General features: G+C 46.6%; 1 protein-coding gene across 1 annotated transcript in view; it reads right to left on the reverse strand.

The window, feature by feature from the left end:
• Positions 1 to 380: 380 nt before the first annotated feature.
• NIBAN1 (niban apoptosis regulator 1) overlaps positions 381 to 25,738 on the reverse strand; it is a 129,000-nt gene continuing 103,642 nt past the window's right edge. The window contains exons 7-14 of the mRNA XM_079761337.1: positions 21,423 to 21,527; positions 20,952 to 21,114; positions 18,285 to 18,472; positions 14,614 to 14,775; positions 12,250 to 12,360; positions 9,933 to 10,040; positions 5,219 to 5,330; positions 381 to 2,298 (exon numbers count right to left, since the gene is read on the reverse strand). Of these exons, the coding sequence (XP_079617463.1) occupies positions 1,208 to 2,298; positions 5,219 to 5,330; positions 9,933 to 10,040; positions 12,250 to 12,360; positions 14,614 to 14,775; positions 18,285 to 18,472; positions 20,952 to 21,114; positions 21,423 to 21,527 (2,040 nt within the window). The 3' untranslated portion in view covers positions 381 to 1,207. The remainder of the gene's footprint in view (positions 2,299 to 5,218; positions 5,331 to 9,932; positions 10,041 to 12,249; positions 12,361 to 14,613; positions 14,776 to 18,284; positions 18,473 to 20,951; positions 21,115 to 21,422; positions 21,528 to 25,738) is intronic.

Genomic DNA, 25,738 nt, shown 5'->3' on the forward strand with positions numbered 1-25,738 from the left:
GAAGATGTCCTTGTGTCTATTTCCGCTAAAGTGTAAGTTCTGGGACAGATCTTTTTAACCACGGATCTCCAGCACCTGGGACGTAACGACCTCAACTTGCTAAATGACTGAACAAATGATTTCTACTTTTTCCCCCATCTTTCTTATTCACTTTATTTCCTTCTGGGAGTGAAGCAGGACTGTTTTAATGTATACTGAACAAGGCACCTTATATTTCCTCCTCCTCCTCCCCCTCCTCCTCCTCCTCCTCCTCCTCCTCCTCCTCCTCCTCCTCCTCCTCCTTCTTCTTCTTCTTCTTCTTCTTCTTCTTCTTCTTCTTCTTCTTCTCTCTCTCTCTCTCTCTCTCTCTCTCTCTCTCTCTCTCTCTCTCTCTCTCTCTCTATGATGCCTAACACAGCATGTGGCATAGAGTATCTGTTTCAATAACATGTGTTTAATTGGTAGACTTTATGCCCAATAATTTATCTAAGCTCTTTCTCTGCACAATTTAAAGCTAATTTGGAATGCTTAAACATGCCAGGGAAATTTTCACCTGAATTTCCCCAAAAGGTGAATAATGAATAAGAATTAACAAACCAATTCACGAGACGCCGAGAGCAGATTTAGTAACGGGCCCAGACAGTTGCACAGACCGCAGCCTTCCCCCGTTTCTGCTCACCTTCCCCGCGCTCTCAGGCCCCATGGGGCTGCCCACAGCAGTGGCGCCTGTGTCCACCACCTACCCTTCCCTGCAGCCTGACCGGGGGCAAAGGCCGAGTCCGTAAGAGACAGTGAGGTCCGGATAGTAGACGGTGAAGTGGGGTTTACAGCATCGATTTGCATTCTTACGAAGAATGGAAAAGCCTTAAAGTGCATTAGAAGAAACTGCAGAGTGTGTTGAAAACCATGCTCCTACTCTTTTCTCTGTCCTCAATGCGACCCCCACTCCCTCCCCGGGACACCCTCAGCTGCCTCTCACCCCACACCCCCCATTACCTTTGTGATTCCTATGAAAACGCTAAAGCAGTAATTTCATGGCGGAACAGCTCAGTTCCACAGGGTTTGCCTCAGAGCTCACGCCCTGTGTGCATCCCCTCTGATTTCATTCTACAAATTAAGGAAGTATGTAATACTTTTTTTTAACAGTCCCATGCACCCCCTAAGTGTACCCATACTTAACCCATTGGCTGGGTTTGTTCATAGGGATACTTCTGCCAAATTGTCCCTTTCACTCCTCCGACGGCTGCTCTGGGGGACTCTCCCCCGCGTCCTCTTTCTGTGGACCTAGGATGTCGGTGTTTGGAGCATTCTCCACCACCCACTGACACTCGTAAACACGGGGACCCTTAATCTCCTCTGCACCCACGCCGGCAACAGCCTGGGCTGGGCCACTTTTCCCTCCCACCGCTTCTTCCACGGAGACCTGGCTCCCACTGGGGCCCAGGGGGTCAGAATTTAAAATGCAGCCTCCCTGTGGCATGGCCTTACCTCCTTCATGGGCGTCCCTCCCCGTGGGCTCCCCAGCCTCTGCCTGCTCCTCTGTGGGGCCTGGGCCGCTGGGGCCCTGGCTGAGCCCTCCGCAGGCTGGCTGAGCCTCTGCACATCCCCCCGACTCCACCCCACCAGCCCCTGCCTCGGCCCCGGCCTGGGCAGCTGGAGAAAGGGCCTCCCTCTCCCTGACTCCACCGTCTTCACTGTCGTCCTGACTGGAGGCAGCTGCTTGAGTGGCCTCCGTGTGGATTTGGGTCGTTTCCTCCTCTTTTTCAATTTCTTGGGGAACAAGGGTCTCCTGATGTGTATCTTTTTCAGTCTCGAGGGTGGCGGACACCATGGGTACTTCGACGGTCACCGTCAACAGATTTCTGAGCTCCTTCAAGGAGCATGAGGCAGAGATGGATTGTGGCTCTTGGTGGGTGGCGGCTTCTCTGTCCGCAGGAGTCCCTGCAAACTCCTGCTCCGATGAGGGGGTGCCCCGGGCTCCTGCTGTGTCCTCTGCAGCCACGGGGTTCACAACAGGGTCACCCGTGCCTGAACCAACCCCCTGCGCATCCCCACCTGGGAGAGAAAGGCTTTCTCCTTGGGCCACCGGACTAGGGACCCCAGGCTGCTGCTTTTCCTCTGGTTCCGGGAACACGTCATTGCTCGGGGTCTCACCATCGGCAGCTCCTAGCAGGATGGCCGAGGCTCTCCGGGCGGGGCTGGCCTGGTTTGACCCCACGGGCGTCTTTAGGTCGGTCAAGCTGGACACGCTCTCACTGGGCAAGGCCATGTTGTCTTCAAATAGGTTGTGTTTCTTCAGGATAGCAGCTTCCTTTATCACTGAGACACCAGAACACAAAACAGGACGTTAGCGCCCTGCCCTGGCCAATCGGCTTTTCTTGATTTGTTTTTTAACCAGAAGCCAAACTCCCCTCGCAGCTTTTCTGGCTGTCCAGATTTCTCAAGTTCAAATTCCAGCTCCCATCCACCCTCTTCCAGCTCACATCCAGCCCTCCCTGATGAACACAGCCTCATTCCGAACTCCGGACCTCTGTGGTGTTCATACCTTCACGTATTTCATTTACTCAAGCAGCAAACACTGGACACAGACTATGGGACAGGCTCTGGGAATCCAAAGAGGAATAAAATACGGCCTTTGCTAGCAAGGAGCTCACGATCCTTAATGGTGTCACCTGGATCACTCACAAGGCCTCCATCACATTTTATTAGCTCTTATCTGTGCCGTTCCAGTCTATCCACCGTGACTGACATGCCTCCAGGACATTAAGGAACATGACTTATATTTCTCTACTTTTTCCCACAGTCCAGGCCTGAATGTGTGACAGGTTCTCAGTACTGAACATGTAGTGAGAGGCCTGTTGGCCTGTTGTCTCCAAAATGGATTTGGGTACTTTTGTCCTAGTATCTTTGCCACAAGCATTAAAACATATATATATATATATATATATATATATATATATATATATATATATATAGTATTGATTTCAGAGAGGAAGGGAGAGGGAGAGATAGAAACATCAACGATGAGAGAGAATCATTGATCGGCTGCCTCATGCATGCCCCCCACTGGGGATTGAGCACACAACCCAGTGTGTGTCTTGACCAGGAATCGAACCGTGACCTCCTGGTTCATAGGTCTACACTCAACCATTGAGCCACCGCAGCCGGATGCCACAAGCATTTTTAGCGAAAACATTTTCGATGCATAACTAAATGGCTGTAAGGCAATTTTGCTGTTTAAAAAAAAAAGATAAAAAAACTGGTTGAAAGTGTGGGGTTTTGTGTTGCTTTGTTTTTATTTTTTGTCAGTTTGGTTTCATTTCTCCATTGACAGAGAAGTGGAGAAAATAAATAGTGGTGGTCTTAAAATAGTTAGCATTTTTTCCGGGTGGTGATGATTCTTGCCCCAAGAGTTAGCTGGTTGCTTATCTTGAAACACTAAATTGGGGAGAGAAAGAGAGGCACCAGGGGCCTCTGAGGGCACAGAGTTGAACCCACATTTCCTGTAGAACCAGGACAAGACCTTATGTCCTGGTTCTACAAAACAAAATCAGCTATTTTCACAGGATTGCCGTGAATCTATGCACATTTGTAACAAATTCAAATATTTTGTATTTTGCAATGAAGTCTTTCTAATTTGGTAATTCAGTTTTAATGTACTTCTTTTATTTGTCATAATTTTATCTTTTTTTTACAACAAAATTGCCTTACGGCCAATTAGTTATGAGGGGGGAAAAATGTTTGTGGCAAAAATGCTTGCAGCTAAGATGCTAGGGCAAAACTAACCAGGCATTCCAAAATGAGGCTCTGCACACCCAGCTCTGTCTCAGAGGCCTCCAAGGAGGAAGAACAATGATGACGACGGCAGCTGGCATTTTTGACACTAGGCCTTTGCTTATGGCTGTGCAGGCTGTGCTATGCCCAACCGTATCGCCTCCGAGCAGGTGCCGCTGACATGAGAGACAGCCTAGGTCTGCGTAGTCAGCATAATAATTTCCCAGCAGCTAGCAGGAGAGTGTCCTGCTCTCATAAAATCAGCCTATCATGGCAATATTTGGACAGAGAGCAGTCAAGGGTCTGGAGCCTTTTTCTTTTCTTTTTGTAAATAAGGACTTACTTTATTGCCGTTGTTACCATTTTCCTCCCTAGCTTAGACAAATTATTTTTCTTTTTCATAATTTAAATTTTATTTTTCAATTATAGTTTACATTCAGTATTATTTTGTATTTGTTTTAGGTATACAGCATAGTGCTTAGACATAGCCTGTATTTCACTGTGACCCCCCAATATTTCCAGCACCCACCTGGCCCCATATATAGTTATTACAATATTATTGACTATATTTCCTATGCTGTACTTTACATCCCTGTGACTATTTTGTAATTACCAGTTTGTGTGTTTTTTTAATTGAATTTATTGAGGGTGACATTGGTTAATAAAATTATATAGGTTTCAGGGGAAGGTAGCCTTTTTCTAACTCACCCCTAGGTGCCTTAGTGGGCTGGCAATGGCCTTGACTGTGCCCTTCCCAGCGAGTCCTTCCCTTTACATTCCTATCTCATTCGAGGGGTTACTGCGACCCGGGGCCTGTGCTTGGCCAGCATTCTTTGTGGAGGGGTTTTGCGATGCTTAACATCCTCCCCATGGAGATCAGATGTGTTTCGGGCCTACAGTTTTATGGATGACCCTCCATCTCTCCATCAAAGTTTTCCTAGCCACACTCCTGTCCCGAGCAAGGCCTGCCTCCACGGTGGGCACTGGAGTCCTGGCAAGTCTCCCAGCATGCTGTGTCCTTTTCTGTCCCGCTGAGAGGAGGTGAGGAATGTGCTGGGAGAGTAGCTGCTCCTGGGATCACCTCCTCCCGCTCTGGGCGGGGTCCTGAGCCTGTGACTAAGAAGAGCCCTTTTTCCTCTGTTCTGTCTGGAACAGCTGGAGGAAGACAGCTGTTCATAAGTTTAATCACTCCCAAGCCCAGTTTTTCTAATCCGAAAACGGAGTTTAAGACGTCCATCTCACAGAGTTCTTATTTGTAACGACAGAGAAAGAATATCTAATGGGCTGGTATAGGGTGTGCTTGCTCAGTCAGGGTCAGTGTCCCTTCTCTGTCTCCCCAGCAACATTGATTTCCCCTTCCCTTTTCACACCTGTTGAGCAAACCTAGCTGGCCATACTGGGCCTCATTTCTGGGGTGCTCCCTTCTTCCCAGAGTTCCCTCTAGCACCAGGTGAACCTCCCTCACCTTTCAGGGTTTCATCAAGGAGCATCTGATGTAAAATCTCCTCGTACACGTTCTCAACATGGATCATGTTGGTGTGATCAGCGAAGATGAACTGCTCGTATTTCTGAAGTTCCTGGAGAGCAAGAGACAGAGGGCAAGGCATGAGATGCCAGTTCATGGAGGAGATATGGCTTTCATATCCATGTCTTTCTCGTTCTCTCTCTCTCTTCCTACCCCTCTCCCTCCCTTCCATTCTCTTTAAGAATCAATGGAAAAATATCTTAGGGTGAGAAGTAACAACAACAAAACAACAATAACAACAACAAAAAACGTGTCCCACTCCCGACCCCCTGTGGCACCACTCCTTATGCTGGGTGCACACAGGGGGTAGACCCAGAGATTTGATCATCTCAAGGGGTGTCACTGAATCTGGGGGGCCTCCTTTTTTCCACAACCAAAGTATTTTCTTCTTCCTTTTTAAAAAATATACCAGCAGTACTTTCCAAGGTATATGCCGCACACAATACAATGCAAACATGTTAAAAGTACAGCTCAGTCCTACCCGGTTTGGCTCAGTGGATAGAGCATCAGCCTGTGGACTGAAGGGTCCTGGGTTCGATTCTGGTCAAGGATACATGCCCAGGTTGTGGACTCGATTCCCAGTAGGGGGCATGCAGGAGGCAGCCAATCAATGATTCTCTCTCATCATTGATGTTTCTATCTTTCTCTCCCTCTCCCTTCCTCTCTGAAATCATTAAAAATATATATTTTTAAAATGCTCAGCTCAATTATTTTAAATACATGAAACCATAAGCCAAATCAAGACAGAGGCGATCACTCCCATGCCCTTTCCTAGTCTAATCCTCCAGAGATAAGCACTGATCTGATATCCATGACAAGAGCTCAGTTCTTCTTGTTCTTGAACTTTATGTGAGTGGAACTGTCCATTCTTTTGGGTTTGTTTCTGAGATTCATCCAGGTTGCCGCGTGTATCTGTAGCTTGTTCCCTTTTATTGATAGGACATTCATCATATGAATAAACTAAAGTGGTTTATCCATACTGCTGTTGATGGATACTGAGATTTTCCTCCCATTTGTTGACTGTGAGGACTATAAATGCTGTGAACATTCTCGCGCATGATTTTTGTAGATTTAAGGACCTACTCGTCTTGGAAGTGAGACTGCAGGTCCTGGAGTAGATGTGTGTTTCACTTCATTAGAACGGGGCCCCTTCTCACGTCGTTGGGATCTCAAGTCAAGGCTCCTCTTTCCCTCCCTGGCCTGACACTCACCTATTCCCATGAGACAACCCAGGCAGGACGCAAAGTCCTTGAACCCTTCTGCTTCCCAAGGGTCTCCAAATGGCTTGCCTGTGACCACCTTGAGGACGGAGCAGGGATCAAAGAGCACCAATTGCATCCTAGTGATTAACTCAGATCCTTGCACCCAGTGGTGCTGGAAAAGGGCTCCCGACGTGTGGCTTTGGAGAGACAGAGACTAAGAGCGGGATTTGACATCTTTTGCCTCAGGGGGCAGGATTTACAGCAGGTGGTCAGGAGTTACCACATTCAGACAGCTCTCGGTGCTAGGACTTGGGGGTCTGGAGTAGCCCAGGACCAGCTCATAGCGGGCTCTCATGGGGTCCCTGTATATGTACCCCAGAGGAAAGACAAAGGATTGAGAGACAGGAGCTTCTGTGACTCCGAGAGGGTCTGTGAGACACACAGACAAGGCTGGATAGTAGGAGCATTCCCCAGGAGCCCGGACGCTGCCCTGGACTGGCTGTGGGACCCTGGGCAAGCATCATCACCACTCTGCACCTCTCTCTTCCTCTGTGAAATGAGGGGTCTGGGCTCATGTCTGCAACACCCTCTCATGTCCCCGCATGGTCTCCCACTCCTCATTCCCCTATTGTTACTCATCCCTCGGGACTGGGCGAAAGCAGGACTCTGCAGCCCTCCTTGACCCCACAAGCAAAATAGGGCAAGCTCCTCAGAACTCCAGCCATGAGGAACTCTTCCTATGAGGCTACTGCTGTGCCCATCACACGGCATACCATGTGTCTGCCTCCTGCCTGTAGGCTATGAACCTCAGGACAGCAGGGATGCTGGCCTGGACCAGTGCCCGGATCATATCTGATACATATTTAATACATGTTTGCTGAATAAAGAGGAGACCTTTAAAATTTCAACCAGCTAAATAATTCTGTGGAAAGGAACATTTATACTGTCATGACAATCTGCCATGACGTGTCTAGCTTTACAAAACAGGGACTAGATCTTCCCTATTAAATAGATTGAACTGTGACATCCGTCTAATTCCCTGGGTCAATCAAATTGAATCCCTGCAGGTGGGACTTGGGGAACCAGCACTTTTTTACTTTTTTTTATTTTTTTATTTTTAAATATATTTTATTGATTTTTTACAGAGAGGAAGAGAGAGGGATAGAGAGTTAGAAACATCGATGATAGAGAAACATCGATCAGCTGCCTCTTGCACAACCCCCATTGGGGATGTGCCTGCAACCAAGGTACATGCCCTTGGCCGGAACCGAACCTGGGACCTTTCAGTCCGCAGGCCGAAGCTCTATCCACTGAGCCAAACCGGTTTCGGCAAACCAGCACTTTTTTAAAGCTTCCCAGGCCATCCCAACATGCGTCTTGACGTTAGTACCACAGATCTGGGAAGCTGCGACTTCAAGAGCTAAAGGAAACACTTTAATAAGATAAAGAAATCTTCTCTGAAGCTGACTCTCCCTGATTTATCTGTTCTGCAAATCCAGATTTTTAAAAATCTCTCCACACCGATACCATATCCTTCATCACAGAAACTGCGGGTGACAGGTTCTTTGGAAACCAGTCTCTCTTGATTGAAAATCACAAGAGCCTGTTACAAATTGGGTTCCACTGGGCTGATGTTTGGAAAGAGGGGGGCAGATGGAAGGGAGACTTGCCTTACCCTTCACTTTTCACCTTTTCTGGGGGCTCCGAGGCCCCCAGACCGCCTTTGGGATTAGAAAAGGAAAACACCCGAAGCAGGAAGTCGGTGTGCAGACACGTCCCCAGGCGGACTGAGTCACCCTGCGGACGGCCGCACTGTCCACCCACGTGGGCCGAGGGACAGTCATCCGGACAGATTCTTCACTCCTCAGCAAATCCCTTTCTGTGAATGAAATACACCCCCACAAAGGAATGCCAGGGACTAGACATGCTGATGACACTCTGAAGAAAAACAGCATGTAGAGAACATAAAAATGACTGAAGAAATTGCTACAGTCAAATAACTCATGGAAAGGGGTCTAATGCTCCAATGCTTGGAGACTCTCTAAGCTGCCAAAAGGCCCTTTTTAAATGCGAAACGCTCCTTATCATCTGCTCCAAGAGGCAGCAGGCCTTGACGATGTCCAGGCTCGTAGATCATTTCTGAAATGGCCAAGTAGTGATGGCAGTATTTCCCGTTTTCCCAGGGCATCACATGTGACCAGGGCGTGTGAGCTGGGTTGCAGACTCTGCTGGTGGCCAGCTCTGTGATTTGGGGCCCTCTCCTTAACCCTCAGGCCTCCGCATCGCTACAGCCAGGATATAAATAGCACCTCCTCATAGCGTTGTCCTAGGAATCACTGAGCTAATCCACGCAAAGTGCCTTGCACACGTGGTAAGTACTCATCAAATGTGCATTGCCTCATGCCAGTCTTCTCAATCTTTTTAAAAATGTATTTTTATTTTTTTAAAAAATAGTTTTTCATTGATTTCAGAGAGGAAGGGAGAGAGAGAGAAACATCAATGATGAGAGAGCATCATCAACTGACTCCCTCCTTCTCGCCCCCCACTGGAGATTGAGCCTGTAACCTGGGTATGTGCCCTGACAGGAAATAGAACCTATGAGTCCTCTGGCTCATAGGTTGACGATCAACCACTGAGCCACATTGGCCGGGCAAGTCTTCTCAATTTTTAAGAAGACTACTGCAAGATATTGCTAGCTCCATTTTTTACAAGATAAAATCTTGGCCAAGAGAGAGGAAAGGTGACTTGCCCAAGGCTCGAGAGCCGATACCTGGATGAGCCAGGACTTGAACCCAGGTCTTGCCCCAGCTTCCAGAGCCGGCTCTCCCATTACTCTGCTCTGCGGACTAAGTCACATGCCACGATCATGGCTGTCACTGGTTGCCTGGGGCTCCTAACAGCTTTCAATGATTTATTTAATGGATTTCACTAAACAAACGTTACTGGATTCAACAGAGCAAATATCCTCCTGTAATCAATCATGTTACTTCGGATCTTTTCCTCGTGGTAGTGGCCAAGTTCCAGAGGACACGTTGGACCTGGGAGTCATTCTATAATGAGGAACATCTGGTATTCTCAGGTGTTCTCCGGCAACCCTTAGCTTGGCTCAAACTCAGATCATTACCCTTCGAGATTTTTTGCCTGGTCCAGGGCTTGGCAAATCCTGCCTGCTGCTAGGTTTTGTAGATGAAGTTATGCTGAAACACAGATGTGCCCATGTGTCTACGTCGAGTCTGTGGCTGCTTTGGGGCAGAGCTGGGTAGTTGCAACAGAAATCGTATGGCCCATGAAACCCAACGTATTTACCGTTGGACCATTGACAGAAAAGGTTTGCCAACCCCCTCCTACCGTTTGCAAGCACACCATGGCCAGAATAAATAAGTAAATACACGAGCCGTGCTTGAAGTTCACAGGCAATAAGAGCAGGCTCTGCGGAGGACCCCAGCCCTTACTGGTTTGCAGGTGGACGCCAGGGCCTTCTGCACGGTGGGAAGTGTGATTTGAACGAGTGCCTCTTGAAATATCCTCTTCCGGATGGTGCTGCTGTCATAATCATATTGCTGTCAATACACAGAGAGAAACATATGCTAAACAGCAACACGGCAATCTGTTAGCTTTCCCTTCAACAAAAACCTCAGCCACCACTTCCTCTCCTTCTCCCCTCCCCTAACGTCTAAGGACCTGTGGCATTTCCAAGGTCTCAGAGACCTTTCCATGCAATTCTCTCACACTCCAGGTGGAGGTCATGACTGATAATGACCCACCTTGCCCTCCCCTCTTACAGATATGGAAACTGAGGCAAGATCTAAACAGCAACTCCTGCCGTATAAAGAAGTTGGGGATAGAACCAGGGTGGGGTGAATTTGTGTTTTGTCACCCCTATCCTGGGTGGGTCCTTGGGAGTGATGGTCATCTACTTCTTTCATTCTACATCCCAAAAGCAGGGTTTGTGGGTTATAATGGTTTCCGCAAGGGAAGAGAGAGCCTGGCTCATAGCTACACGAACACCGTGACATGTTAACCAGAGAAGTTTAGAATCTAGAACAAGAAAGGTGACCATTCACGTCGTGCAGCATGGATCATCCAAACCGAGAGACCGGAGCTTGGTTTTAGATGTCCCTTTTAGGGGATCACAGGCAAACTGGAGCATAGTCACAGGCATGTGAGCAGAATGGTCAGGCCAAAGAAGGAATGGTGAAGGAGATGAAGGCATTTATACCGGAGGTAGTGACTTGGGGCTAAATGACAGCTCTATTCAAACAAGGAAATGCTACCAGGTGGAAGAAGGAACTTAGCAAAGAGGGTAGAACTCGATGGACAGCCGCTGAGAACTTGGACTTTATATCAGGAAGCATGTTCTTGCCCTTAAGCGAGTCCGGAGAAGAAAGGGACTGTGCGGAGAGGTATAAAGTGTCCTGACACTGGAGGTGATACTGACATTGATATCTTTTCTTTCTCAACTTCAAGTTCATTATTATTTGTGTTCCCATGATAAATATTGCTTTTAATTTCGATAATGTGGTTGCCAGAGTTGCCTACTGCCTGTGGCACCTCAACATCAGGTCTGAAATTCAGGGACCCCTCCCAGGTCCTGAGGAACTTTGATCAGCTGCTCCAAGCACTGTTTAGGGCAACAATTCCAACTTTTTTTTTCATCTCGTGGCACACATAAACGAATTACTAAAATTCTGTGGCACGCCAAAAAAAAAATATTTTTGCTGATCTGAAACATAGATATAACTGATTAATTCCTGCCAGATGGCTATTGTTGTGTTGGTTGTTGTCATTTTTTTATTTGACAATTTCAGGGAAAAGAGGTCAGTGCCCCTGATTAAATGGTCAGGTAGTGCATGTTTGAAAAATTCTTGTGGCTCACCTGTTGAAAATCACTGGTGTAGGGGAAGGAGGAAGGAAAAAAATTAATGCATTAGTTCTAAGGATAATTTAAGCTCTAGGGTCACCATGGACTAGCCTGTTGAGCTTAAGTCAGTCACGTTAGCTCTTAGAGAGTCAGTTTCTTCATCTCTACAATGGGAACATATTCTAATTATCTCACAAGTTCTAGTGAAGATCAAATGAAACATGATAGGTTCAAACAAGCTTTAACCCTTTGCACTCGCTTGCTTTTTTCTCGATTCCTTTATTCTAATGCTAACCGTGTCGAGTCACACTCGACATCCGAGTGCAAAAGGTTAAAAATATAGCACATATATGTAAACTATTATTACAACTATTTTGATACATACTTAAACATTAAACACATTAAAAATGGAACAATTTAATGTGCCAATCTCTCTCTCTTTCTCCCTCTCCCCCCCTCTCTCTCTTTCTCTGGCAGGTATCTTTTTCTTGGAGTATATTTCCTTTGCCATGAGGTGCCGATTTTTCTAAAATATGCTGGCTAATTTAAGTGCAAACTATTTACATTTAAATAGTTTTATATTCCATGCAATACCCATCACAATGTTTTGCTTATAGTGGACAGCCAGTAAATATCAAATCCAATGGCTTTAAAAGTAAACCCGGACATGTTTCCAGCTGATGGGTAACAACGGTGAGGACCTGTGATCTCTAAAATAGCCACTAGATGGCAGGAGAGGCATGAAAGTCATGCTGGGGGAACTGCTGGGACCTCATAGTCACGGGAACCCCAGGAAGGAAAGATGCGAAAGAAAAGGGGGCGAGTAAAAGAACTCGGCATTTCCCATCGAAAGAGAAACAGGGGCCACAGTCTTGCTGTATGCTTCCCACATGAAAAAGTGGTTTTACCTTTAAGACTCGGAGCTTCACCTTCTCAATGGCGATGGCCGTTTTAGAGGCCTCTCCTTGGAGATGCGGGGAAAGCAATTGCTCAAAAGTGAATACTGCGTTCTCCATGAGCTAGAAACCAAGGCAACACAGAAACATCACGGTCAGAGGCGGGGTCACCACCACAGGTCTGCCTAAGTCAGCTGGAGAGGAGGGAGGGGGTGACCATCTCTTACTTTACAGATTTTCCAGGGGGTGAGTCCTCACCCCACTGTCCGAACTGTGAAATAAATAGGCACATGGCCACAGTGGGATCACTAAGAGACCGGAAACACACACATACACACACACACACACACACTGGCATGTATCTATATACATGTATGCATCCTTTCTTCTCATCTCTTTCTACCCTAAACTGGAAACCCCAAGACTGTGGGATTAAAATTACCTCCATCTCCTGTGGTCACCCCCTTCTCACCCCTGATACCTGCAGCCCGGGCTTACCGAGATGAGGTGGGAGTCGCCTCCAATTATTTTTGGCTGCTTTAACTCTGCACATGCACTTTCAGGTGGATGTAAGCTACCCAGCATCTCTCTCTCTCCACCTCCCATCCATCTCCTCACACCTCCGCCAGGATGGGAAGGGGGGCGGGGTGAGGGCGAGGGGCAGACAGTGGCTGACACGGTTACGGGTTAGGAAACAGAAGCAGCTCAGATTTCGTATTCTCTGCACTCGTGCCCCTGTAAGCTCCACCCGGGTTCGGTGTTATCACAGGGACTCCGTCAAACGATTGCCCAGTTTTGTTCCTTGTCCCTTTTTAATCCCTCACAACGCAGAGGTTAGGTAATAAGGTGTGTCACTTAATCCCGCCTATAACTTTTAAGGAAAAAAAATAAATAAAAAGCTCCTTTCTTTTCCAAGCCTGTAATTCCCAGGGAATTCAACACATATCTTTCTCAGCGCATTCTCAACATGGTAGTGAATTTATCTAAGACGCTGTCTCCCTATCGGTTCCCTAAAGTGGGATCGGGCACAGTGTTCAGCCCCGTAAGCTGCCCTGGAAAATCTGTAAAACAGAATTGTGCTCTTACAGCTTCAATGAGCACACCCTCTCTTCATTGATGAATCACTAGACTATGGAAAGAGTCTGTGCTATTCATTCCTGTTCCTCGTAGGGAAACGAGGAACCGATCAAATAAACACAAGACATCCAAATAGGAAGCTCTGAGTGACTGATTGATTCTAGGTTAGGGGATTGATTGAAGCTAGTGGATCTCAATCCTGGACACATATTAGAAATTTAAAAATTATTAAAATAGCCCTAGCTGGTTTGGCTCAGTGGATAGAGCATCAGCCTGCGGACTGAAGGGTCCCGGGTTCGATTCCATCCAAGGGCACATGCCTGGGTTGCAGGCTCAATCCCCAGTAGGGGATGTGCAGGAGGCAGCCGGTCAATGATTCTCTCTCCTCATTGATGTTTCTATCTCTCTCTCCCTCTCCCTTCCTCTCTGAAATCAATAAAGAAATATATATTTTTAAAAATTATTAAAATATAGCCCTGGCCAGTTTGGCTCAGTTGGTTGGGTGTCGTCCCATGCATCGAAAGGTTGCTGGTTCAATTCCCTGTCAGGGCACATGCCCAGGCTGCAGGCTCCATCCTCAGTAGGGGGCATGCAGGAGGCAGCCGATCCATGTTTCTCTCTCACATGGATTGATGTTTCTCTCTCTCCCTCTCTAAAAATCAATAAAAATGTATGTTTAAAAATTATTAAATTATTTTTAACATTATTCTAAAATATTAAAATTTTAAAAAATTATTGAATTATAGATTGATACACTTTCAATAATTAGAAAACAATTTAAAATATATATAATCAGAATCACTGGAGGTGGGGCCTAGGCATCAGTATTTCTTAAAAGCTCCCTGGGTGATTCTAATGTGCAGCCACGGTTAGAAGCACTGATTTGAGAAACCAAGTAATTTTTTTTATGATGTGCCTCAGGCATGAAACAGCTCTGGCCACCAACACAGGCATCAAGCTAGGATGAACTAAGGACTGTACGTCTGCTTTGCCCCTGAGTGATATAAGAGCAACACCACCAATCAGGTGTCTCCGTGCCCATTGCCAGGGGGTTGACAAACCAAGTAATTATTAACTAATGCCGCTTTATTTCCTTGGATGCTTCTACTCCATGATGTTCTACTCTATGATGTTTCTACTCTATGACATGGAGGGAAGATGAAGCCAGCTAGAAGGACAGATACGATGACAAAGGCCATGGCCACGCTTCCTGGCTGCAAGCACGCCAGTCCCATCTGCCTGAGCTTGCTTCCCCGCTGGCTCCGTCCTCCTTCCCAGCAGGCCCCTGTGGGCACCCACCTCCTGCATGTAGTTCTGTGTCCGCTGCACCACCAGGTCCACGTGGGGGAATCTGAAGCGGCTCTTGAGATCCTGCAAGCGCTCCTGGAGCAGGTTGACTTTGATATAACAAGGTTCCATCTTCACAGAATCCAGTGGGAGATTCAGAAGCCGGTCCAGATGCTGCATTCGGGTGAAGGAAAAAATTAACCCATCCAGACTTAGGAACAATATTACACACATCCTATATAACAAAAGCCTAATATCCTAACCGTTTGTTCCACTGTTCGACCACCAGGGGGCAGACGTTCCGACCGGTAGGTTAGCTTGCTGCTGGGGTCGGCTGATTGGGACTGGATGAGACGGGGCCAGATGCACCCTGGAGCCCTCCCGCGATCTCTCCCCGGCCCCTATCTTGCACCGGTGGGGTCCCTCGGCCTGGCCTGCGCCCTCTTGCAATCCGGGACCCCTTGGGGGATGTTGGGGACTCTAGTATTCTCTAAATTCTAAACAATCAAATGTATGTTTTTAGAGTGAACCACTTCTCAGATCACTACATCTGTGACATCTTCAATCGTCTTCCTCCAGTGGGTCCCTGGGGCAGCTCTGTTGCTAGGAAGAGGCTGGGAGAAGAACCAACTGGACGATAGGAGGCCCCGGGGTGCACTCAGAGCTCCAATCTTCTTAAACTCTTGATGGACTAGCTCCCAACTCCCACTCCCACAATTCCAGAGCGAGGCAAGTAGGCCCTTTTGCACGTGGAATTGTTCCTGGGCTCATAAGCCCCCACAGCCTTCTTTAATGAGTGACATCCCTCTCACACAATCCCAGGCAGGTCAGGGTGCCCCCTGGACTCCTGGATGTGAAGCCAGGGTCCCCACAGTTTTCTGAGGCTCTGTCAGTGCACACGGGACTTCCCTGTGCCGTAGGTTCTCCATGGTGCTAGTGGATAGGGCGTGGGTGGTAGGAAGAGGCCTGGCCGGGGAGAGGTATCCAGTTGTAAAAACTGGGGTTCCTCCTCTAGTTTGCACAAGGTATGACTTGGCCAATGAGGCTTCCAGCAAGAGGACGGCAACAGACCCCATCTCCTAGACACCCCAAGGGTTACCAACGCACTCACACACTATGACTGTTGTTGCCAACAGAATGCATTTTAATTCCCAAGCTTATTTAACATTAATTTTTAAAAATTGAATATTGGAGACCTAGAATAAACAAGACAGATAGAAAGATGCTGAAAATGGACACCTAAAGAGATTTGGGAGGGAGTGTAAATTATACAGGATATACTGTCTCATTTTCAGGTCACAGAAAAGAGGAAAAATCTAGATTTTGAGATTTCTCTAAGCAGAAATTTAAAGACAGCCAAGCTCTGGCCTGATGGCTCAGTTGGAGTGTTGTCCCTTGCACCAAAGGGTTATGGGTTCAGAGTGCATGTTGGAGGCAACTGATTGATATTTCTCTCTCACATCGATTTCTCTTTCTCTCTTTAAAAGCAATAAAAACATATCCTCAGGCGAGGAATAAATAAATAAATAAATAAATAAATAAATAAATAAATAAATAAAGCCCATTCTCCTTGTGTTTGTAATGGGAAAATATTACTCCCTTTGAGAAGGGAGTTACAGAGAGCTCCACTAACGTGGAATTAATTATCAAAACCACACTGTAAAACTTGCCCCTCGTCATACACTATGCAATGTGACTATTTTTAAGACACATCGATTAGGCAGACAAGAAAGGAAAAATGGGTCACACTTTGCTCCTAGCTGCTAGGACCTAGCAGGTTGGCGAAAGTTTAAACAAGTGATAACACCTATCTCTGATGGGAATACGAGGAAGAAAGTCCTCTGCCCTACACAAGGGTGGCAATGTAAATTTTAAATCCTTTTGGGGGAACGCAAATGGCAACATCTTAACCTGAGGAATGAACCTACCCTTTCGACCTAGCAATCCTGTCCTAGGAATCTATCCCATAGAAAGGAAAGCATCGACATGTAAGAATAGGTTAATAAGGTTATTTATCATAGCTTTGTTCCATGCCAGCAACATCTGGATGGTTGAATAAATCACGCATGACATATTATGCAGCCATTATAATGAATGACTTAGCGCTAGAACAGTTAACTTGGAAATAGTTTCTTGAGGCATTTTTGAATGAGAATACTGATAAGCAGTCTATATAATATAATCCCATTTTTCTAAGACCAAGCAATCTAAACAAATAGCCCATGAATGTGTGTGTTTTGTCTATAACAATAAAGGCGTAATATGTAAATCAACTGAATGGCTGAACAGCAGAACGACCCCGCTATGACACGCACTGGGGCCAGGCCAGCCAAGGCAGGTGCTGATGAGATTGGTCTGGGGGCCCCGCCATAGCCCCACGATTGCCCCGCAGAGGGAGGCCCAGGAGACTGACCGGGGGGCTGCGATCAATCATGGGGCTTCTGGACTTTGAGAAGGCACAGGCTGGGCTGAGGAGACAGCCCCCTCACCACCACCCCCAGAGTGCACAAATTTCATGCACCAGGCCTCTAATATGCTATATAAGCATGGGAAAATTACAGAATGGCACATGCTAAGGTGTTGACACTATTTACTTGAAGGGGGGAGGGGGAGGTGGGAGCTGTGGGAGGAGGATGGGAAAGTAAAGGCAAGTTTAAAAAGAAGGCTGCGGCCGAAACCGGTTTGGCTCAGTGGATAGAGCGTCGGTCTGCGGACTGAAGGGTCCCAGGTTCAATTCTGGTCAAGGGCATGTGCATTGGTTGTGGGCACATCCCCGGTAGGGGGTGTGCAGGAGGCAGCTGGTCGATGTTTCTCTCTCATCGACGTTCTAGCTCTCTGTCCCTCTCCCTTCCTCTCTGTAAAAAATCAATAAAATATATTTGGAAAAAAAAAAAGAAGGCTGCGATAAGAAACCTCAAAATATATACAAAACGATCTTGTTTGTGTACAATGACGTGTATGTATGCGCAGAGAAATAAGAAAAGGAAGAGTCATATCTGATCTTATCCACTGACTTGTAGGGATGTCCATCATGTGTCAAGTGTAAAACCAAGTTGACAAGTCATGTCTGTCAGCGATTGTCACCCTTTAGGGTGCACCAGATCCTCTGAGGTCGCCTAGAACACACTGCCCAGAGTTTCTGACTTGGTAGATCTTTGGTGAAGGCCTGAGAATTTGCATATTAACAGCCAGCTGCTGCTGCTGCTGCTGCTGTAGGGACCACCCTTTGAGAAACACTGGTTTTTGTCATGAATCTATATTTTTAGCAACAAACAAATCAACGAACAAAAAATTTATACAAATGAGGCTAAATGCATATATATTTGTATGGACAAGGGAAAAGTATGTGTAAACACATTCTGAGCTACTTGTATTAGTTAATTCAGGGAGTTGGAAGGAGAGGTGGTCTAGGAGTGAGGGGTGGGCTAGGATTGGGTGGGTATGGGTGATCCATTGTTATTTTTGCATCTTGAAACCATCATTAAAGGAAATCAGGTAGATGGATGGATGAATGGGCTGTTGGATGAATGGAAGACAGACTAGATGAATGGCTGGAAGGACAGATGAATGAAGGAAGGAAGGATGGGAAGGAAGAAAAGACTAGATGAATGCAGATAAAGCCCCAGGGAAGAGGCAGACCCAGGCAGACCATTCACTCAGAACTCCTGGGCTTCACGTCCTACCTCCTTCAGCTGGGCATTGCCTTCGCTGGTCTGAAAGTTCTGGCTAAGTTCATCCACTTCTTTTTCAAAGAGTGAGCGCACTTCACTGAATCCTGAGCTCACCGGTCCCATGAGCTCCTCCAGAATGGACGCCAGGAATGGCTGCACGCTCTCCGCACAGCTTTTCTCCGCGGGCTGGGCCACCATCGCTGCGGAAGGAGATAGCCAGGAAACCGTGACTTAGGGCAAAAGTGGATGCAAAGGCACTTGAGCCAGGCCAGGGCTGGGTAGCTGCCCCACAGAGCCATTGAACAGCCAAGGCAAGCTCAAAGGGCAAGACAGGCCAGCACAGCGAGCCCTGAGCCGCCAGCATTCAGCAGAATAGAAAACCAGTAGGTGGTTTGAAAATGGAAACAGACAGAATGTCCCCCCTCCCCAAGCTTTCCTCTGCCCTGGGATGAAATGCATTTTTCTGCTTGGTCCCTATAAGCATGCAGTGTCTAATACAAAAAATGCCAGACATCCGTCATTGTCATTATATACAGGGGTGGGCAAAAGTAGGTGTGCAGTTGCTCGTATGGAAAAAATATATAATACAAGAGTAAATAATTATACAAAAACAAACTGTGTGTTTCTCGTACTCACAACTGTACACCTACTTTTGCCCACCCCGTATACATAGTTTCCTTCTAAAATCAAAATTTATTAAGTTTTTTTTAAAAATTGAGGTATAATTGACATATAACATTATATTAGTTTCAGGTGTACACCATAATGATTAATTATTTGTGTACAACAATTTATTGTTTTAATTAATTTCTCTAAGAGTCAATCAATATAATATAATTCAATTCCCCTCTTGCCTTCTCCAGAGACTTTTAAAAACTCAAGTACAGTCGTTTCTTGGGCAAATGGAAGCAAATTCCTTTCAGTTTGTCACCCCCACATCCCATTCCCACCCCCAATTTTTTAAAAAGCATTCTTTTTTGTTCTGATAATCGAGGACAACATGTGCAGTGACAAAAATGTAGAGAGCACAGAAAATCAGTAAGAGGGATGGGAAACCCAGCCGGTGTGGTTCAGTGGTTGAGCGTCGGCCTATGAACCAGGTCACAGTTGATTCCCGGTCAGGGCATATGTCCGGGTTGTGGGCTCGATCCCCAGTGGGGGATGTGCAGGAGGCAACGGATCAGTGATTCTTTCTCATCATTGATGTTTCTATCTCAGTGATTCTCTCTCATCATTGATGTTTCTATCTCTCTCTCCCCCTTCCTCTCTGAAATCAATAAAAATATATTAAAAAAAAAACACACAGAGAAAGATGGATGGAAAAAATATAACCATGCTCCCACTTCCCAGAGGCAAATGCTGCCCTTTGATTTAGACGAGGAAGAACATAGTAACGATTCTGCTTTAGGAAGTCTGGCTGGGCCATGGAGACCTGTATTATTATTATTTGTTGTTGTTGTTGCTAAGGGCTAAGGTGATTCTCATGGTTGGCCAGGTTTGGAAGCAGCGATCCCGTGAAGGAACCCTGAGCTGGAAGAGGCCTGAAATCGCTCCATGGACTGGGATGCTAGCTCTGAGGAGCTAGTCACATGACCTTGTCATTGCACCATCGAACTGAAGAAGGAAGTACTCACTCATCTGAATGGCCAATCCTCCATTTTACAGATGGAAAAATAGAGGCCTGAAGATATTAGATGGCTTGACCAAGGTCACGTCCTCATGTGCAGAAACAGAACTTCAAGTCTATTAAGTTTTTATTGGCACATAACTTGCTTACAAGTTATGTGCCAATAATGGTCACATTCTTATTTCAATTCTCAGAACTAGTTCACAGAGGTATGGAGGGTCATACTGCCTCTTTTTTCTGAGAATCTAAGATGACCAATACTATTAATATTGTGTATAACGCGTAAATATTTGGTATATGAAATATTAAGCAGGTCATAGAATTACTAGGGGGAAAAAACCCTTTCACCCCAATGGCATGATTCAAATATCAAACAATCTATGATTTCTAAAAATGACTTGCGCCCAGCTGGTGTGGCTCAGTGGTTGAGCGTCAACCTATGAACCAGGAAGTCAAGGTTTGATTACTGGTCAGGGCACCTGTGGACTCCATCACCAGTAGGGGGCGTGCAGTAGGCAGCTGATCAATGATTCTCCCTCATCATTGATGTTTCTCTCTCTCTCTCTCTTTCTCCCCCACTTCCTCTGTGAAATCAATACGGATATAATTTTAAAAATAAAATAAAAATGACTTGCTTGATACCCAAATGCAACTTTGTTTGCCAGGAGAATAACGATTTCTTTATCAATTAACTTTGAGAGAAGACATATAATGCATGCAATGGAAATTTCAGAATGATCATGAGCATGGGTCATAAGCCAAGAAGTGCCACCACAGGGGAGGTGCAGGTGGTATCAGAATACACAGCCCCCCCCCCCTCTCCACCCCCAAGGCAGGACGCAAAGTTTCCTCCCGCTGGTTTCACTGAAGTTTCCATGGGGAGGGCCAGGCCCTTAACAGCACCTCTAAGCAGGCTCCTATGACAGCCCTTATCACTTCTTCCCCATTCCCTCAGCTTAATTCTCCTCTGAAACCATGACTCCTAACCATGTGACGCAACCCTCCATGAACAGCTTATTTCCTTTAGTAGGAACGTGGATGTCTCCACTGACCTTTGATCTTCCCAGTTAAGAAGTTCTTTGAGTTGACAATCTGATCCATGTCTGAGCGGATGGTTCCTTCCAGGCCCTTGGTCAGAGCTCTGCATTCCTCCTTCAAGGCACTTAATCCCTCTGAAACTTGCTGCTGAACCAGGTTGTAGGCCTCCTCGAGGAGCTGCGACAGGGGTCAACACACAAATCGGGGCTCTGTGGTGAGTAAGAGCTCGACGGAGTCAAGTACAGGGAGGAGGGCTAATCACAGATGACCACAACGTCAACGAAACGGCACACGCGTTCCTTCGAATGTTTCTTTCCAAGAAACAGAGTCTGCTCGGGTTAGTCCTCATTTCAGGGAGACCGAGCAGACTCGACGTAGGCCAGGGAAGGAACTCGTTTTTAAACAAGAAAAAGGCGCCCTAAAAGGAGAAGGGACAGGAAGGTGCATTTTGAGTAGCACCGAGGCGGAGCGATGCCATCACTTACCCCGAGCCAGGCCCGCTTCCTGTCATTCTTCTTCCCCTTCATTTTAGGCAGAAGGTCTGCCTGAAGGGTTGGCAGCAGCTCCTCCATCACCATGTGGCTCAGGATCTGCCGAGCAGAAGAGGGGGACAGCCCCCCCGCCTGTGAGTGGGTAACGGCAAAAACTGAGCATCACGCCAACTGGCCATCCCCATTGCAGCTGCAGAGGGGGGTGCCCCGAGCGACATGACACCTGCTGGGTTAATAGGTTCATTCTGGGTCAGTGAAGACAACCTCAGAGGGCAAACGTTCGTGAACATCCACAAGGAACTAGAACGCCTGCTAATGCTTCCCCATCCGAAAGGACAGATTCCTCAAATCAAACTTCTCCTGTCGAGAACCAGAGGAAGCTCATGCATTTGGGAAAAGAGGGGACCCTTCAGTTCTGGATAAGGGCGTCCTGAGGAAAACTGTGAAGGGGCCAGTCTTGGTCATGGTGGCTTGAGCCCTTGTCTGTATCCCCCCCGAGACCACTGTTCCTCCTCAGACGCCCACAGGTTCTAAGTGTCTTCATGCTCTTTGACTTCACTGTCCCCTGAACCCCACCTCCATTCTCTTTCAAGTTTAGAAAAAGAAGGGAGTAACAACACTTAGGAATAACGAGACATTTGTGGGATGAGCAGCGTATAAGTGTGTGTTGTGGGGGGTGGGGAGTCCTAACATTTTCAAGGTGATTTTTGAAAGTGTTCCCAAGTCTCTTCGAGAATTTTGCTTGGTTCAGTGAAATTGTTTCTTCTGAATCTGAGCGGGATTCCACGGGTCCCCACATCATACTCCAAGTACACTGGCCCCTCTTCTTTACATGCCCATACACCCGCCCCCCCCCCCCCCCCCCCTCCGAGCTGTCTTATTGTTCAGATTCACGTTGCCCTGTGTCTTTCAGGGCTCACAGCTCAGCTTTCAGCTTTCAATACTTCACCCGGCTGCAGACCAAGATTCACAAAAAAACAAAACAAGTCATTTGGGGAATGGAGGCAGGCACAAAAGTACAGAATCATTTGACATCTGCACTATGAATTTAAAATAATATTTTTCCAAAATAATCGACCTCATAGAAATTAAAATTAAACTTGGGGAATTATTAAGATTTTCTCTGAGGTCATCGCCCAGCCTCATGCTGGTGGAAACACTCATGAGCTCACTGGACGTTGCCTTTCACCAGGGCCGCTACAGTGGGGTGTGATGGTCCAGCTGAACGAAGGAGGAGCACTCCCAGCGTGGAGGTGGGCAAGCCATCCGTCAGCCCCCCCGCACCTGTGGGTTTCCTGGGTCAATGCAGCAAGTGGGGGCCCCTCATCTGAGATGTGGAACTCCGTGGGGTGACAAAGAGCATGATGGAGACAGGATTTCCACTAGTCCTGGTAATTCATTGGGGGAGGGGGGGATGTTTATACCTTTCTTAACCATTCTCTTGGGGAGTTCAAAAGGTGAACCAGCATCTTTAGGAACTTAACCTTGTGCAAACTCCATGGAAGCCAGCAGATCCAACCGTCAGATTCAAGTCGGTAATTCATGATCCATGGACCTCCCCCTCACCCGGCCCTCACCTGCTCAATGGAGGCAGTTCTTGTTTGGAACACATCTGCCCAAGAGTGATGACAGTGTGGCATGGGGCGAGTGAGCTAAGAGCATGAGGAGACTAAAGCCAGAACTTAAAATCAGTGGGAACTATTACCTCAGCTGAGAAGCGTTAACTGCAAGATAATTGCCCTAACGATATTAATTGCCCTGATTCATCCCTTTGCACAGATTGCAAAATTCTGCAGAGATTTCAATCTGCACATCAGCATGAAAGGGGAAATGTTACAAGGTAAAAGAATGTCCCATTGGGGTGGGCTTAGAGTTTTCGTCTTTCCCGTGTAATGTTCCAAGAAATTTGGTTCTATTTTATAACTTCAGCACTTGAAAAGGAAGTGTATCTAGGGAAAAAAAGGAAGGTATGGGAGTCGCCAGGGCAGGGGCCGAGGGGATGGCCACAGGGCAGGGCAGAGCCTCTGGGTGCGGAGCCCAGCTGTATCTCTTCCTCTAACCCTGAAACTATGGAGAAGGCCTAAAAAATGTAGGTAGTTTTCTTGTATTTTAGTCGCCCTATCCTGTGGCAATGCTGCTTTCTCAGGCCCACTGATCATTTAAAGGTAAATAATAAATACCCCAAATAACAAAATCCTTACATTCTGCAAAATGCTTTCCCTCATGACCTCATTTGATACACTGATGCTGACAAGTAGAAAATATATTTACTGGTGTACAGATAGAGTGGTCCCTCCTTTTCGGAGGGATACATTCCAGGACCCCTAGTGGATGCCTGAAACCGCAGGTAGCACCCAACCCTGGATACAGTAGGTCTTTTCCAATGCATACATAGCAGTGATCGAGTTAATTTACAAATTAGGCATGGTAAGAAATTAATAACGATCACTAATAATACAATAGAACAATTATTATAATATACTCTAACAAAAGTTTATGTGAATGTGGTCTCTCTCTCTCTTATCTTTCTCTCTGATAACTGATCCGATAACGGAGGTGGGTACTACGTGACTAATGGGCGCGTGGCATGCACCGTGTGGATACGGTGGACAAAAGGATGACTCACATCCCAAGCAGAAAGAAGCAGGGCTGTGAGAGATTTTATCATGCTACTCAGAATGGTGCACAACTTAAAACTTATGAATTGTTTATTTCTTCTTTCTTTCTTTCTTTCTTTCTTTCTTTCTTTCTTTCTTTCTTTCAAGTATGTTTTATTAACTGATTTCAGAGAGGAAGGGATAAGGAGAGAGAGATAGAAACTTTAATGAGGAGAGAGAATCATTGATTGGCTGCCTCCTGCACAAACCCTACTGGGGATCAAGCCTGCAACCCGGGCATGTGCCCTGACTGCCTTGACCGGGAATTGACCCTGACCTCCTGATGCATCCGTCCGTGCTCAACCACTGAGCCACACTGGCTGAACTGTTTATTTCTGGAACTTTCCATTCAGTATCAGACCATGGTTGACCACAGGTATCTGAAACTTTGGAAAACAAAACCACAGATAAGGGGGAACTGTTGTATTTTTGTCTATATTAATATTCTGTATTAATAGTCTGTCAGGCAAGTTATTCTGAGAGATCTGCTTTGCCTGGACACTTGCCTAAAATAACCATGGCCATGAGGACCTGCCAAACTTGTTGTGTGAGTCATGACTGTGAAGATAATAGTGTAACAATGATGGAACTACGAATACAGGCCCCTAGGGTAGAGGGGGTTAGAACAATTTTATGATTAAGTTCTTAGTAGAAACAACGCGAATAAGCCCAGTGCTTTAAACAAAAGATGTCATATTCTCCAACCCAGTAACGCCACACCACATCCTTCAACTACTGGGCAGCTGCTTTGGGCCCCCGACCTCTTTCTTCTGTGCGTCTGAGGACAGGCACTGCTCCAGCTCTGTGTAGAAGAGCTTACAGTGCAGCTTGCCCTCAGCAGGCCCCACCCAGGAAAGTTCTGGAAGCCATTACCTTTCACCGGCTTCTCTGGGGATAGCCTGACATGGCTCAAAAGGCATTTCTGTCACAGAGTGGCTTTGTGACTCCCGCCAACTATCATCTCCGGAGGTTCTTTCTCTCTCCTGGAGGGTCCGGGACAAATGATCTGGAAATTCCCCTCCAACACTCACGTTTTATGAGTCTATGACTTCACCCAAGATGCTCAGATTCTTGGGGGAGCAAAACTTCTTGGGTCACTCGATTAACTCCAGCTTTTACTGACCTCTTCTCGGGTTTTTCATTGGTTTGGTTTTTCCACTTAGGGTATTTTTATACTTCCACATTAGCACCTTCCTATGACTGCTCTCTGCGGATGCTTTAAGATGCCCATATATGTACAGCCCCACATGTGTACCCACCCACACTTCTAAGGCTGCCTCGCTCTCTGGATGTTTCTAGGTAGGTCTTGCCTCACTGAGAGGGCAGGGGATGAGTCATTTAGCTCCCTCACACCCTAGAGCACTTTGCACATATCGGCCCAAAGCAAAAAGCTGAAAGTCAACAAAAGCAGACACAACAGACTCAATATTCAACCCACAGGAAGGACTTATGAAGTGCCTGCCCTCAATGGCATGGGGAAGGAATGTGAACGGACATGAGATTGCAAATGAAAGAAAAAAATGAAGCAAGTGGCACAGCCTGATGCAAGGAGCTCAGTAATTGTGTGAGTTAGTATATTCCCAGGGCTGGTGCTGATCTTTCGCTGGCTTAGGAGTCAGAAGCTGTCGTTTCCTTGGCCATTGTCCCCTTAGC

The sequence above is a fragment of the Cnephaeus nilssonii genome (assembly GCF_951640355.1).
Source record: "Cnephaeus nilssonii genome assembly, chromosome: 21".
NCBI lineage: Eukaryota > Metazoa > Chordata > Mammalia > Chiroptera > Vespertilionidae > Cnephaeus > Cnephaeus nilssonii.